At 32.0% G+C, this 17,028-nt stretch overlaps 1 protein-coding gene across 2 annotated transcripts in view; it reads left to right on the top strand.

Annotated features, from left to right (window-relative positions):
- Positions 1-16,140, top strand: part of LOC110446839 (kinesin-like protein KIF16B) — a 41,796-nt gene extending 25,656 nt beyond the window's left edge. Inside the window, exons 23-36 of one of the 2 annotated variants that reach the window (XM_021492162.1) lie at positions 264-299; positions 3,008-3,140; positions 4,227-4,319; positions 4,976-5,125; positions 5,284-6,092; positions 6,931-7,027; positions 8,504-8,649; positions 10,294-10,476; positions 11,309-11,369; positions 11,636-11,683; positions 13,150-13,269; positions 13,691-13,780; positions 14,063-14,143; positions 14,930-16,140. In XM_021492162.1, coding sequence (XP_021347837.1) covers positions 264-299; positions 3,008-3,140; positions 4,227-4,319; positions 4,976-5,125; positions 5,284-6,092; positions 6,931-7,027; positions 8,504-8,649; positions 10,294-10,476; positions 11,309-11,369; positions 11,636-11,683; positions 13,150-13,269; positions 13,691-13,780; positions 14,063-14,143; positions 14,930-15,085 — 2,203 coding nt within the window. In that variant the 3' untranslated portion in view covers positions 15,086-16,140. The remainder of the gene's footprint in view (positions 1-263; positions 300-3,007; positions 3,141-4,226; positions 4,320-4,975; positions 5,126-5,283; positions 6,093-6,930; positions 7,028-8,503; positions 8,650-10,293; positions 10,477-11,308; positions 11,370-11,635; positions 11,684-13,149; positions 13,270-13,690; positions 13,781-14,062; positions 14,144-14,929) is intronic. The other variant, XM_021492163.1, reaches the window with a different exon arrangement.
- Positions 16,141-17,028: the final 888 nt, after the last annotated feature.

The following is a 17,028-nucleotide window of genomic DNA, read 5'->3' as shown; positions in this document are numbered from 1 at the left end:
TTCATGTTTTCACATATAACCAAAGAGTCGCTTCTTGAATTAAAACCATATTTTTTTTGCTGAATATTGATGATCTATATCATTTCACTGACCAAAATATTTTAATCAGTAGATAGAGTTATTCTTTAAGATACTTTCTTAATGATGTTAATTATCACTCCATAACATTTGTGTTAGATACTGATTTAGCGCTAAAAGTCTATAACATTTGTGTTAGATAATGATTAAGTTTTGTAAATGGCATGCGTTGCTTTCGTTCGCAGGAATATGCAATATTTGCGTGCTCGCAATGTTCAAGTGTGAGTTTAAGCTTTTTATGGAATGTTTTTCCCATGACCTTCGTTGGGTACATTCAAGAACTGGTGTGGATACGTAGTGGAATCTATACAGCTATCTGCACAGTGCTAGTTACTAAAATATTCTAGTTGCACTTAAGATATATAAAATTCAAGAAATGAAAATTTCAATTTAAAAGACTGTTTGGCAATTATTAATTTGTTAAAAAAAAATTTTTTTTTTAATTTTCATAAAAATTATATACATTTTAGTGTCATACTTAAGTATGGAAAACTTTTTCTGCAAATTTCACAAATTAAAGTATCGACAAATGAACTGGATGTTTATTAACATTTTAATGAAAGTTGTTTTAAAGATCATGAATAATTCAATGCAACTTTGAATTGAGCATCAGTGTTATTTGCATTAGATCAGCTGCTTAATTTATTCAACTGAGTAAAGTTGAGTTAAACCCGGATATGTTAATAAACTAGCTTCGAAAATATCAAAATTTAGTGATAGAAGAGATAAGGAAGGAATTCAAACATGTGCCTAAATTGATACATTGGCTGACATGTAGACGATGACCAGCTGTCAGGGTATATTTGTGTACTCCCGTTCTTGGTAAGGGTCTGGCATAGCTACAGTTCCTTCTCAAAAACTTTATATATATATCTGATCCGAGTCAGGATGAACAAAAACACACTGATATAATTTTTTCTGTTAAACCAAGCATGTAGGTGATGGTTCAATATTTTACAAATTCTTTTTTTTTAGTTTATTATAAGAAGCAAAGTTATCAGACTCAGTGGATTTTTTTTTGAATTACATTGTGTATGTGGGTTTATGTTTTGCAAATTTTAAGAACAATTACTAAAATGTATCTGAAGGTTTTGATTAATTATAAATTTAAAAGAACATACCAGGTAATTCCTTACTTGTTTTTTTTATTATTGAAGTGAATACACAGTTAGCATGGGGAAAAAAGTTTCGAGAATAGTAACTCTCTAACAATTACTGGAATGTTTGACAAAGAGCATTGATTAGGTTGAAGATATTTGTATATACTTCAGTCAGAACCTCTTTCAATAAATTTAAAAGCTTTTAGAATCTTGCTTTCTTGCATATATTTCACATTTCTAATGCCTTCATATGTTGTTTAACTGTCAGAATATGTTGTCGGAATAAACAATGTTTTAATTTTTACTTGTTATGCCTTTAATATGAACATGCTCATTACTACAGCATAGAGTCACAAAGTAGGAACATCTGTTAGACATTTTCTGTGATAAAGCATAATTGTTGGAGATATCCTGATTTGAGGGTTCAGTTTATTACTTAATAAAAAGATGTAACTAGACTGTATTGTATTTCTCTTGGCTTTTCCCCTCTGTAGTATGCCTCTGTCCATTGTGTTACATAGAAAATATATCAGAATGCTGTAAAACCACAGCTCTTTAGACCTGCTTTTCTTACAGAGTGTGGTTTTCAAACTGGAAGCCTTACAATTTTGAGAGCTTTTGTTTTGTGGAGATAAATTCTTGTGTTGATACCTGCTTGCTTTTTAGGTGATTTTCCTGGATTCGTTTTTAACTTTTGAATATAAATACCAATTCAAAAAACAAAACAAAATTAGATGTGTGTAATTGTTGAAATCAAAATTCAGAAAACATTATGATGAGAAGTGTAATTATGAAAAATTTAATTGAACATAACATGTATTATGATTTAATTATTTCTGAAATATTACTGCATATACCATACCATTGCAATATATATACTGAATAATAGAATGTCAGTGTTTGCAAAGACCTAATTTGTGCTATATATAAATGTGTTTTTAATAAAAATGAAATTAATGAAAATGTTCACCTCACAACCTTTTGTGTGCCTGCCAAATCAAATGAGGAACGCATTATGCTATCATGCTGACTGTCTGTCTCTCTAAATAAACTGGTGACTACAACTAGTCTCACAGTTTTCAACCCAATCTTTCGAAACTTAGCGATTGTGATGGGAATCATATTAAGTTTAGGATGTTGTATAATGGGAATGCTGTTTTCTATTTAGTGATTTATGGCCAAAATAATATGGACAAAGGGAGGTAATCTCTAAAATAAGTTAAGTGAACAGGAAGCAGGAAACTGAATTACCTTGTCATGTTCCTGGGCATTTAAGTGAATTATGTTCTCCTGTTTCCAAACAACTAAGAAGTAATTAAAATTTCCAGAGGAATAAAATACAAATGTTATTTTCTTTCTTGTAATGGTTTCAATAATTTGATACATTTTGTTACCATTTTGAAACATTTTGTTAACATTTTGTTACCATTTTGAAACATTTTGTTACTATTTTGGAACATTTTGTTACCATTTTGAAACATTTTGTTACCATTTTGAATGATTTTGGAGGGTTTTCAGTATGAAGTTGTGCACTATGTTACAAAAAGTAATCCCTTCTAATTCCATTTTTAAAGTACTGTTGTTGAAATCTTACTGTTCAAATATCAGAATCTTTGACAATGATATATTGATACGGCATCTTTTATTCCTCCAACGGTATGTGTTCCCCTCAATTGAGGGTATGTTTTTTGCTTGGCTTTGAGGTGCCATGGATCAGTTAAACATGGGAATGGAAGAAAATCGTGTGAGTGTTGTAGAATTTGTTACAGATATATTCACACCTGCACACTTATACAGTTTCCACTTATATCTATGCTTGTGTATTGTAGATTACAGATTGGCCGTTTGGAGAAGAGACACATGAAGGCAGATGAGGACCGGGACGAGGCTCAGGATAGCCTAGAGAAATATGTTCAGGAAAAGCAGGATCAGCTCCTGATGATGCAGGAACAATTTGATGAGGTAGAAGATTTTGTTAAAAAAAAATCAGATGCAATTTTGAAACAAAATGTCATTAATACAGGGATCTTGCTTTCCTGAATATGTTAGAAAGTTGAAGATCTACCTATTATGTAAAAAGGTGGCAATTTTTTTGCTGCAATGTTTCGTTAAAACCCATATTCTGTTAAGTATATGTTCCACTTAGTACTAGTTTGAAAGGATCCATAATGATGGTCTATTGAATATCATGCATGGTTTAAATTTGTCACATGACTATATCTTGAAACTCTATTAATACATCAATGTCATATTTTTGTGCATTGATTTACAACTCATTTATTATGACTAATTTTGTCTTACTTAAATCTTAATGAAATGGCATTAATGGTTTCCAGATTACATTATTGACATCACAAAAGAGAAAATAGATAAAGAGCCAAAATGTCAGAATTTTTAATTGACAATTATCAAGGGACACCACTGTATAGTACCTTCCTTTGTGAAGTTTGCACTTAATGATATGCAAACTGTTTGATGATTTTACATTTATCATGTTAAGCTTGCATGAAATTCTGTAATTTTCATGGACAAAGTACACTGTATACCATTTATATCATAATTATATAGTTGGATCTTCTTTACCTACTTGCTTGTGGTTTTTGAGTTTTTACTTTTATAATTTTGGCCTGTTTTTCTGTTTTTACTTGATTAATGTATCAATGCCACTGATCAATGCATTACTCATGAGTTGTTTCAGAAATATTGAAAGATTGCTTAATATTTGAATTATATACAAAGTCAAGGATTGATGTTCTCAGTTGTCTTTACTAAAAGTCAAGGTGGTTGGTAGACACAGTCGTCTTTCACCAAGATGGTAGGAATTGTATTTCGTGATTGGATATAAAATGGTCTAGGGTCACATCCCTGTCGGTATTACCAGGGTATTCCAGTTTCTTCCTTAAATACACTTCCATAGGGGTTCATCAAGCAAGATGAAAATATATTGAAAAATGTTTAATTGTCATATCCCATATTTGACAGTCAATATTACAGACTGCATTCATTGTCCAAAGAATGTGATAAAATAACATCTTTTTTTTCTTCCAGGAAATAAGCATTGGAGAAAAGTTGAAGATTTTGGAGGAGAAAGAACAATTCATTACTCAGCAAGCTGCAGCCAAAACACAGAACCTTGACCAGGTATATTTTATCAGTGGTTTTTTTGGTCTATTTTTATAGCCCAAGACAGGCTGCTTTTCCTATAAAAATACTTTAATTTTTCCTAAATGAAGAATATCTGTCCAATTACAATAAAAGGAATGCTACATTTTTCCAATTCATATGCATGAAGAAACAGATTGTTGTTAAATTTTATGTAAAAAAGCAATGAATATTTCTATCTATGTCAAGGTAAAAAAAATCAATTTTGAAATGAAGAGCAACTTCGGTAATTGAGATTATTTTTTTAGCATTATAACATATATTGCTTGATTTCATGTGTCTTTTCTGTTCTGAATAAAACAAAATGATTGTGAAACAAAAGAAATTGTGAATGAACATTATCTCAAAAATCAATAAAAATAAATTCCACTCAAAAGTAAATGATTTCACAAGTCAAAATTTCAGTTTGATTTTCTTTTTCTAATTTTTATTTGTTAAAAAGATAATGACACGTTTTGAATTTCAGAATATAAATGGGTGTTTGTTTTGGTTTCGGTAAGATGGCAGTACAATGTTGAGGTTAACTGTATATTTTTGAGTTTATGATTTCCAGGACACCTGCTGAATACTATGTACAGAATGTAACTATCCAAATAAGATCTTCATGATTCGAGGGTATTTTTTATATGCAACAGGAAAGTGAGAAAATTCGCCGACAACACGAGGAGCAGACGTCACAGCTCCAGGCCCTGGTTAGCAGACGAGCTGAACTAGACAAGTTAAAGGCTGACACTGAGGTAGAGGTCACAGCTAAGGTCAAGGATCTCATGTGTCAAAAGTCACAGGTAAGTATGTGAGCACCTGTTTGGATTGCTGAGTGTCACATATATACTTGACATTGTGGACGTGTATACATTTATAGAGTTACAATCCATCTTGATTTCAATTACTTGCATTTGTCCAAAAGAAGGCCATTTGCCATTTAAGGGGGGTGNTTTTGTAGGTTGAACAGAAATTAAGTGCTGATATGAATGAACTAAAAGACATGCAATCTAAATTTGAAATTGGAAAAAGTTCTATACTGGATAATAACAATGATGTGAAATCAGAAAACCTGTCACTTGAACAGAACAAATGTGAGTTTCTCGCTCAGTGGGAAAAAGATAAAGAAGCTATGACGGATAAATGGCGTCCTCCTTTTGAAATGATTGAAGTCAAGAACCAGCATATAGAGGAAGCATGGAAGGATTTGTCAGAACATGAGAGGAAACATAAGTTACGGGAACAAAACCTGCAGGATATGAGTGATGAAGAAAGAGAGAAATTTGAACATGAAAAACATGAATTAGAAATGGCAAGAACTCTTCTGAAAGAGGAGGAAGAAAGAGTCACTCGTGAGGAGAAGGAGCTAGTTGACGACATAGAAAAGGAAATGGATGAAATGGAGCTAAAGAAAAAAGAAAAACTGAAAGAAATAGAGTCTAAGAAACACGATGTAATACTCAGCTCTGATGAGGAGTTAGGGACAATGTTACAAAGAATCTCAGAAAAGGAAAAGGTTTTGACCAGTGCACGTGAATCGGTCAACAGGATTGATAAGGAGTTGGTGTGCTGTGATGATAAATTGAGTGAGGTGGTGGACTCGACCACAGGGGAGCTGGAGGAAATAGGGCAGAGGCAGGAGAAGCTGACCGCCAACATGCTGGACGAGGAAGCGGTCAGTAAGACGCTGACCGATATCAGTAACAAGGTCATAGAGGTGGAAACTGACTACAAAAAGGAGCTGAAGACAATACAATCAGAAAGAGAAAGGTATATATCACAACATACCATAAGTGGCATTACTGGTATATCTGAAGTTATCTTTTAGTTAATCTGATCAAAAAAATTAAAATGATATAGAAAGTTTGGATGTCTTCTAATAATATTTCTCTAGAAAATCTTTTAAAATTGTGCTTTTTTCACTGTCATTAGATTTTTGCAACTTTGCTAAAATTGTCAATTTGTCAGGATTTGGTTTTCACAGATTTCAGGTTTAATGACAATTGTACATTGTACAAGTTTCTATAGTAAAGATTGATTAATTGGCTAAGATTTTGCAGGTTGTGTTTTTGCAGAAAATTTTATTTTGGAAATAAGAATTACAAAAATTTGATTCTTACAAAAAAAATTACCTTGAAGGAAGAGGCAATTTTGAAACAAATATTGATATTCCATAAAATGTAATTTGGTTAAAATTTAATATTGCAAGGGAAATTTTATGTTGATAATTAATGCTTTGATAAATCAAATTAAATTAAATTAGATTAAAAATTGTTTCTAAATACCATGGTTAATTGACATTAACAGTTGTTTCATTTTTTTTCATTTTTTTTTATCTGATCACTTATAGAAAAAAAAATCAAATAAAAAATTAATAAAGGTAAGTGATAAGATAAAAAATGAAACAAAATGAAACAAGTGTTGATGTAAATTTCAATTTACCAGGGTATTTAGAAACAATTTTTTAAAATCACTTATTGTTATAAATGTACAATTGTTATTTTTAAAGTGATGTCATTGAGCTCAATATCGGGGAAAAAACAAAACTCAAAAAGATAAGGGTGCTTGACATTGGTGTAAAGAATTCTGTATATTTGGATAACTAAAGGTTACTGATGAACAAAGAAGCTACAGCATTGTGTGAAGCAGAAGAAAACAGTGGGGAGAGGCTGTCTGAAGATGCCAGACTGGAGAGGAAGATGCAGGTAAGTAGGGACTTATTTGTTTGCTTAATATTGTGCAACATACAATAGAAACTCATAGATCACTTGTTTAAAAATTCCACTAGGTACAAATAATACCGCCAACTGTCTTAATTATATGCCCAGAACACCATATTTCAACTAAAAAATAAATCACAACTGCCCAATAACATAGGCAGTAACAAGATGGAGTCATGGTCAACATCACTTTCCAGATTCATATTTAACCACTTATGTACCAATTTAAAATAAATAAAAAATAAAAATAATATTTCAGATGTAACATAATGCTGTTTGATATCATTGAGCAAGTTGGAGTGCATCAACACTTCAAGAGAAAAGTACTGCATTTTGCAGGAAGCATTGTGATGTTGTAAAGAAAATATAATCTGTAGCTTCTAAAACTAGTATCATTGATTTAGTATTGTGAAATATTGACGCTCACTAGACCAGGCCCCAGGATCATGAAACAATCTTAAGCTTAAAATTGTCTAACATTTTGACTTGGCCAATCACAAATAATGTCATGAAAAGTGATGTCATGTGCGATTGCACATATATAGGCACTGTCACACTCTAATGATTGTAGTATTTATTTTATAATACCTAAAGGCAATCTAATTGTTGAAACAGACTATGGAGTTACCAAAAAGCTTCTTCATATCATCATCTACAATCTAATTGTTGAAACAGACTATGGAGTAACCAAAAAGCTTCTTCATATCATCATCTACAATCTAATTGTTGAAACAGACTATGGAGTAACCAAAAAGCTTCTTCATATCATCATCTACAATCTAATTGTTGAAACAGACTTTGGAGTTACCAAAAGCTTCTTCATATCATCGGTGATAGTGTCCTTTTGTTTCACTACCCAAAAACACTTGTTTTTTCATATCAATTCCAACTGCTTTTTGTATGTTCGTTTGATGGTACGCTGCATGTTTTAGAGTTCTTATCCGTCGTCAAAAGTTTATCCAAATCACCAAACTTGACATCTGCAAATCTTGCCATTCTTTACTTCATTGAGCAGACGGCCGATTGTTTCTTCTGACTATCACATGAATGAAGCGCTTGGAAATCTCACTCATCTCAGCGTTACATCTTCAAACTAATCACCGACGAGCACCTGCAGAACTACATGCGTGATGATTCGCAAGCAAAAAAATGTCGGTTGAAACAAACCATTTGCGCATCTTCTTTGCACGGTTACTATTTTGCACTGTTACACACACTGTCACCCGTTGCTAGGGCGTTGGGAAGCAATCTCCCGTTGACTCAATGTTGTAGCGAATGTGACAGTGTAAAATGAATAATTTGTTTCGACCAATCAGATTATAGGATTTTCACTAGAGGTATAAAAATAAAAATATGTAATGTTTCCTGAAATACCGTATTTTCAAAACTGCTTCAGTAAAGAAATATTTATTGTTTACTGGAGGTTGCTATCTTGAGGTTTTAATTACATAATTTCTACAGGAGATAGAAGCACTGAGGAAGGAAATGGAGGCAGGGAGATCAGATCTGGAGGAGAAACAACGACGGTTTGAGGAGGAGAGGAATGCCGAAATGGACAAGATCGAGTATGAGGTACTCAAGCTGCAGGAGATGGAGAGACAAGAGAGGTACGTGTGTCGACTGTGATGACAGTAAACGTTGAAACCCACGATTTAGACTGTTCTGTGTATATTGAAAATAAATGAAAAATTGTAATAAAATCCAGAAAATATTAATGGAAAAGTGAAAAATTTTGCAATGTGGAAAGGTATGCGTTTTTTCCTGTTGAGTGAACTAGACTGAAAATATCCACACTTGAATATTTATTTATTCGTAGACAATAGGTGTATAGAATATTTATTCGTAGACAATAGGTGTATAGAATATTTATTCGTAGACAATAGGTGTATAGAATATTTAATCGTAGATAATAGGTGTATAGCATATTTATTCGTAGATAATAGGTGTATAGAATATTATTTATTTGTAGACAATAGGTGTATAGAATATTTATTTGTAGATAATAGGTGTATAGAATATTTATTTGTAGATATTAGGTGTATAGAATATTTATTTGTAGACAATAGCTGTATAGAATATTTATTTGTAGATAATAAGTGTATAGATTATTTATTTGTCGATAATAGGTGTGTAGAATATTTATTTGTAGATAATAGGTGTATAGAATATTTATTTGTAGATAATAGGTGTATAGAATATTTATTTGTCGATAATAGTTGTATAGAATATTTATTTGTAGATAATAGGTGTATAGAATATTTATTTGTAGATAATAGGTGTATAGAATTTTTATTTGTAGATAATAGGTGTATAGATTATTTATTTGTAGACAATAAGTGTATAGAATATTTATTTGTAGACACTAGGTGTATAGAATATTTATTCGTATACAATAGGTGTATAGAATATTTATTCGTAGACAATAGGTGTATAGAATATTTATTCGTAGACAATATGTGTATAGAATATTTATTTGTAGACAATATGTGTATAGAATATTTATTCGTAGACAATATGTGTATAGAATATTTATTCGTAGACAATATGTGTATAGAATATTTATTCGTAGACAATTGGTGTATAGAATATTTATTCGTAGAATAGGTGTATAGAATATTTATTCGTAGACAATAGGTGTATAGAATATTTATTCATAGACAATAGGTGTATAGAATATTTATTTATAGACAATAAGTGTATAGAATATTTATTCGTAGACAATAGGTGTATAGAATATTTATTCGTAGACAATAAGTGTATAGAATATTTATTGGTAGACAATAAGTGTATAGAATATTTATTGGTAGACAATAGGTGTATAGAATGTATAGGTTTCAGAACAATTACCAATGTGAAGATTACCACACCACAATCAGCTTAATGACACAATGCAAACATTTCCCCATGCAAAAATTGCCACTTTTACCGTACAATTGAAATAACTTTGGTCTAGTCTGAAATCTGTTATGGTATGAATCACCACAATTAACATGATATTAGGAAGGAAATTTAAAAAGTAACGGGTACATTAACTTGATTTAAAAAAAAAAAAAAGTCTAGCGGAAAGAGAAATTACATTATTTGACCCAATTTGGTTTTAATCGATATTTTCACAGCTCTGTTTTAACAGTGGTTATATTTGCAATATTTGCAGGAGGATTCAGCAAGTCCAATACAATTCCTAGTTATTACCTAGGTCAGTTGTACATTTTCAGGCTAAATCTTACGCAGCAAGATTAATTTTGTTGTAGAATAAATGCCTTGGTTGAGCAGGAGGTGAAGAGAAGAATGTTTGAAGAGAAAGTCGAGCGAGAGAATAGGAGAAAGGTGGAGCGAAAGAAGGAGCAGCAGGACAGAGCGGAGGAGATACAGAAGATAAAGGAACAGCACAACCGAGAAGTGCGTCAGCTGAAGGCCAGGCTAGAGAAGATCAGGTACAGCCACATCTCCCTTACCCCTTCCACCACTGTGGACCATAATGGACTTACCCATATCAATTATGTATGGTAGAGTTCATTAAAGCTACATAGGGGTGAAAGAGTTAAGAGACCACCTGTATGTTTCTAAACATTTACTCTGGTTGGTGAGTATGTATTGTGACCACCTAGTGTATGATTTCAACCTGTACTGAGAGACCACCTTCATTAAGAGACCACTGTTTGAATGTCCCATGCTAAGGATGGTTACTTAATACAGGTTTGACTGTGCTATTCTCAGTACCATGTATTAAAGGGCCAGTAACACAACTGACCAGTAGTGTCTACCATTGTTATCCAGCATTACGCCCATGCTTGTTTATAACCCCACCCATATCTTTGATAGCCAAGTAGAAGTAACTAGAAATGCTACTCCATTGTCCTGTAATAAGCCCACCCCCCAATCCCAATCCTACCTCCACACAAAATTGAGTCAGAGATTATATTTATGTGCCTCAAGCTCCTGTCAGCTAATTGCAAGTCAGATATGGTAATAGCTTTTTTTTGTAAATAAAACTCTGTTTACAGGTGAAGAACACTTACACACATACAAATTTTGATCGCTATATCTTTCCTTCAGTATTCCTTCTGGACGTTTTTCAGTTTATTTTGATTTTGTTCACAAGAAAAAAAAAGAAATCTATAATTTGCAATGAACTCGATAATAACTAGCTGGTGTTTCTTTTTCTTTGAAGTAGATAAACAAATCTTATTGACTATTTAATCGTTAGCATGATACTTTTGACAAGACAATTATTTTGAATTAAGGTCTAAAACATTGTCTTTTCAGCAATGGAAAACCATCCAAATCAGCAAATTCCAGCAAGTCTAACCCTTATGCTTCAGTAATGGTGAGTACATTTTGAAGTCTAGTAGTACAGCTCTATGGTTCCACTCTCTGTGGATAGAGTTGTCTCATAACCTGTGTTGTTAGGACGGTGACGGTCAGTCTATCAATCTACCTGTGTAGTGTAGTAACACTGAAATGAATTGAAAAACTCACTGTTACATTGATTTTATGTATACCTAAATGTTTCTGTTGTGTGTTTCCTTCTTTTGAACATATCAGTGATATTTCCAGTCCAATTCCTCACCCTGTTTGCACATTGTATTTCAGTCATCAGACACGGGACAGGATGGCACAGGGTCACCTCGTCGCCACAGTGTAAGTTCAAAATTTTAAAATCATTCTCCCAATGTATTATTATCACACGTAACTCGGATAAAAAGCAAGATGTTGTGTGAGTTTTCAGATTTAAGAATGGAATACATCCTTTAATGGGAGAAGTGTAATGATTACTTTGAGTCACCTTGATAAAATAAAGTTACAACAGCCATGTGTTGTGACATCATCATTGAAATATAGAAACACCAATCAATGAACAGGTTTTACTTTTGATAAAATTATGATGGTATTTCTGGTACTTTAAAAAAAATCTTTTGTTTATCTTTACATTAATTTATCTTTGCATTACTTTTACATTGTCTTTACATTATCTTTACATGATCTTTATCTTTACATTATCTATATCTTTACATGATCTTTACATTGTCTTTACATTATCTTTACATTGTCTTTACATTATCTTTACATTGTCTTTACATTATCTTAACATTATCTTTACATTGTCTTTCAAATGTGTTACAACCAAACAATGTATCCTATAGTCATTAGGATTACTAAAAATGTTTCTTAATGACATGTTTGTTACATCTGCATTGAATTAGAAATAAAAGATGATCGGACTAATAAAAAACTTTGATATTTGAGATAAAAAGGGAAAATGATATATTCAGGTTTGTCGTTAAAAAGTTTCACCAAACACATATACTAGTACTGTCATCTGTATACTTTTTACAGAGTTTTTATGAAATGTTTAAATTTTGAGTCGACTAGTCTGGAATTTATACATTGTTATGTTGTTAATGCAAATGAAAGCAGTTACACCTTTAATTGGCATTAAATATTAGACATGGAATTAGTTTGCCTGCAAGATTTTTTCCCCACCAGAATTTTGCCATCTTGCCTTTAATATGAGTTAGCCCAGTGTTGGATTCACCCTCAGCTGTTTTAAGACTAAATGTCTTTGTGGCAGTTAAATTTTGCTCTATGTTGACTTTACCATTCTTCAACAGAGGAAAGTGTGAACATAGGAGTGGGGGAGAGAATTCCTCATTTCCCAACTTTGAGTGGTGAATTATATATAGTGAATTATATTTTTGCACAGAAAATAAAAATGAATTATTATTAGGAGGTATGGTAGTCTTGTGGTAGAATGTCAGGCTCCTGACCGAAAGGTTGCGGGTTTGAGTCACGTCACGGGACGGCACTGTGTTGTATCCTTAAACAAGATACTTTTCTATGCTTGTTTCGTTCTACTCAGCTGTAAATGTGTATGTGGTTGGGCAGTTCTTGAAATGTTGAATGCTAGCTGTGAGCGCCGAAATTGCACCACTGGCTGTATGCTCCCCAAGGAATTTAGAAAGATATTGGCTGGTTGCAAAGGCCCTATCGGATAATTATTTTTGAACTGCTTTGAGATGTCCTAGGACCTAGGTTGTGATAAAGCGGTATATAAGAACCTTGAAATAGTTATTACTTTTATCATTATCAATTAATTTGTTTCCCAGATTGAGCCCCTAGGTAGTAGTCTCACTCTGTCCGGTGACCTAAATCTACTGAAGGTTACGATTCCAACGTACCGTCTCCAAGGTTACGGATCTGACCACCATTACGAATATGAAGTGAAAGTAAGAACTTTTTTGTACTGTTTGTGTTTATATCAATTAAATAATAAACGATCAAATATTGTACATGGACATAACAATGTCAATCATGCTTTATCCTCCAAAGATTTCTTTTGTGTTAAAAATATTTTTGAGTTCTCAATGTGAATTTTTATTACAAAAAGAATTTAAAGGATTCATATATAACAATGTTTTTGTTTAAAAAAAATATATAAATATCTGTAGCTGTTTAATTTACACACCCTCAATTTCAAACTTCAAAAGTTAAAAAAGTTCTTGAAAACAAACCGTTTATGCCTAACTGTGTAAATAAATTAATGGCTTTAAAATGAGACAGGCTGGCTTTAAAGAAATTGAGTCTGGGATTCCTTACAAAAATTAAAATAAATTGCTGCTTGATAAAAAGTCTATTACAAACTTCCAGGTCATTATTGGAGATGATTCCTGGACAATTTATCGTAGATACAGCAGGTTTCGACAGGTACATCAAGACTGGAAACGCAAAATACCTGAGGTTTGTTTGTAAACAAAAATTAGCATTCTTTTTACATTCAACGTGTATTTACAAGCTTCATAAGACATAAATTTGTTAGAAACTCCTCCGCCGTTTGAAAATATTTTCTGAAAAATGATCGTTTATTTCAATATGGGGTAGTCATGTTTCTGATCACTTTCTAGAATAATTAACTCCCCGATTATCATAGAAATATTTATCACTTTTTATATTCAAAGAAATGTTAATTTCGACTTTTAGACTATTAAGACTCAGATTATATTTAAATTTGCTCTTTTACAGATAAATTCACTGGTCTTTCCTCCAAAGAAACTGTTCAGTAGATCTGAAAAGGTAGTGGCAGAAAGGCAGAAACAATTAGAGGTATGTTAATAATTTCATATTAGTTTTCTTTTCCAAATTATAGTGAAGATCATTTAAATTAAGTACTGTGATTTACTTTAGAGTTGTATCCCATTCAACATTTTTGATAAACATCGTCAAATATTCCAAAAGACACAGAACTGGAGTGCTTTTTACATATCCAGGTTGAAACAGTTCAAGTGGCCGAGAAATACTCCATCATTGACGCATGCACTTAGACCAGAACTGTGAAGAACTTATAGACAGAGATAAAAATGCACAGTTTCGGAGTGTTGTGACAAATAGAAACAATATATATCAAGAATAATAATGTTCTTCTTAATTTCACACGTCCACTTCATAAATTCATACCCTTTCCTAAAATAATGTTCTTCCATCATTAAATTCACCAAATGTGGAATTCATGGGGGAAGGGGGAACATGTAAAAGTATTTTTTTTGCATACGCCCTTTAATTTGTCAAGGTAAGGTAGAAATGGAGATGTTCCTTTGTTGGAGCTCTCCAGAAAATAGTGACTGTCGCAACTCGTACTGAAAATACTAGAGGTTTTTTTCCCTTTTTGCTTCTTGTTTCTATGGATTTCTAGATACTGCAAAAAAATACAACTAGCAATATTACAGCAAAGAAATTTGTCGTTACTGTAGCGATGGCCTCTGATGTGAAATTATATCATTTTAGCAAACCTACGAAAAATAATGAAGGGTAGTAATTTTTGTACTTCACACACAATATTTCAACAGCCTTAATTATATAGGATTAATTTATTGTTTACTGCTTTGTTTACAGTTGTACATGCAGAATTTCTTGTCCATCTGTCAAAGAACGCCATCTTGTTCCCTGCATTCCTCCAACAACAAATATCTCACCAAACAAGTTTTGTGTGACTTTGAGACTTTCTTCAAACGAGGGTTGTTTGAGGTGTCCAAACACGGTGCCACATGATGGAGTCAGCATCTTTAAAAACAAACAAAAAGAAAGTTTTTTTTCTGTGTTAAATAAGAATTTTTCTGTTGCCTCGATACATGCTGTATTTTCGGCTCTGTTACAGATTTTATATTGTGCTTACATTTCCATGCAATGGCTGGTTGAATTGTTATCATTACTGTGTTGTCACCTTACAATTTGTTACCTGTGATTACACTGCACAGCTATCGATCCAGCAGTGATTATATAAAACAGGTGGTGTTATATTTGTTACATTTCAATACTGAGGACATGTATTACTTATACCCCATTAATGACTGAACATAAGATTGTTAAAAAGGTATCTGGTTTGGAGATTAATTTTTTTTCTTCTGTGGTGTTGTACATATATAGTTTTACGAGAAATTAAGCTCAAACTTAGCTGGAAGGGAAACACCAGGTGTTAATATCGAGGTTTGGTTGTGCATTCTTTTTTATATTTACCACCTGTAATCCATATATTCTAGGCTGGGCTTGGATCCAGACGTGGTAACATTCCAAGTGAAGTAAAAATATAATTGTTATGAAATATTATTTAATCGTTAAACATTAAAGTCTATTAAAGGTATTTATAACAGGTATTATTGATTATATTTTTGCATAATTCTTTACAATATTTAGACATATTAAAGTCATTGAAATATTTCAAAATGTTTTAATGTCATATACGGTATCATATTTACATTTCCTAGTCCCATATACAAATTATCTATTAAGTGGTATTAAATATGTATTTAATAAATCATGATAATGTTATTGACAAAAAGTAATAACGAACATGAGCATGAGATTTTAATGATAAATATAAAATGGAATATTCATGAAAGTCTTGATAGTAGTAACTTTAATTAAAGTAGTAACTGTCATTGATAGAGTAACTGCCATTAAATTAGTAGCTGTCATTAATAGTAGAAACTGTCATTAAAATAGTAACTGTCATTGATAGTAGTAACTGTCATTAAAATAGTAACTGTCATTGATAGTAGTAACTGTCGTTAAAGTAGTAACTGTCATTGATAGTAGTAACTGTCATTGATAGTAGTAACTGTCATTAAAAATAGTAACTGTCATTGATAATAGTAACTGTCGTTAAAGTAGTAACTGTCATTGATAGTAGTAACTGTCATTGATAGTAGTAACTGTCATTAAAATAGTAACTGTCATTAAAATAATAACTGTAATTCAAGTAGTAACTGTCATTAAATTAGTAGCTGTCATTAATAGGAGTAACTTTCATTCAAATAGTTACTGTAATTCAAATAGTAACTGTCATTAAATTAGTAACTGTCATTAATAGTAGTAACTGTAATTAAATTAGTAGCTGTCATTAAAGTAGTAACTGTCGTTCAAGTAGTAGCTGTCATTAAAGTAGTAACTGTCATTAAATTAGTAGCTGTCGTTAAAGTAGTAACTGTCGTTAAAGTAGTAGCTGTCATTAAAGTAGTAACTGTCATTAAATTAGTAGCTGTCATTAAAGTAGTAACTGTCGTTAAAGTAGTAGCTGTCATTAAAGTAGTAACTGTCGTTAAAGTAGTTACTGTCATTGATAGTAGTAACTGTCATTTAAATATTAACTGTCATTTAAGTAGTAACTGTCATTGATAATATACTTTAATAGTGCCTCATAAATCAATCCAATGTTGATTGGGCTGTCCAAAAACCATGCCAGTGTTTGAGGGGAGAAATTAGCCCTTTCCTATACTAAATTGTTCCAGTTACCAATCAAGAAGGCTGGATTATAAATCATTGACGTTCCACTGTACCTGTTGTTTGTAGGTCATTAAATATTTGAGATTAGTCTTATAATGTTAATAGCTACAAACGCAGTACTGTTGAAGGGCTACAGTAGTAGAGTTAACTGGCTATATTTTTCTGAAGGGTTGTAAGGTTTTAGCTGTTACTATTCTAGTAGCATGCTTGTT

Source organism: Mizuhopecten yessoensis, unplaced genomic scaffold (genome assembly GCF_002113885.1).
Source record: "Mizuhopecten yessoensis strain PY_sf001 unplaced genomic scaffold, ASM211388v2 scaffold3015, whole genome shotgun sequence".
NCBI lineage: Eukaryota > Metazoa > Mollusca > Bivalvia > Pectinida > Pectinidae > Mizuhopecten > Mizuhopecten yessoensis.
The sequence above is the reverse complement of the archived record's forward strand: the minus strand, read 5'-3'. Positions and strand labels throughout refer to the sequence as shown.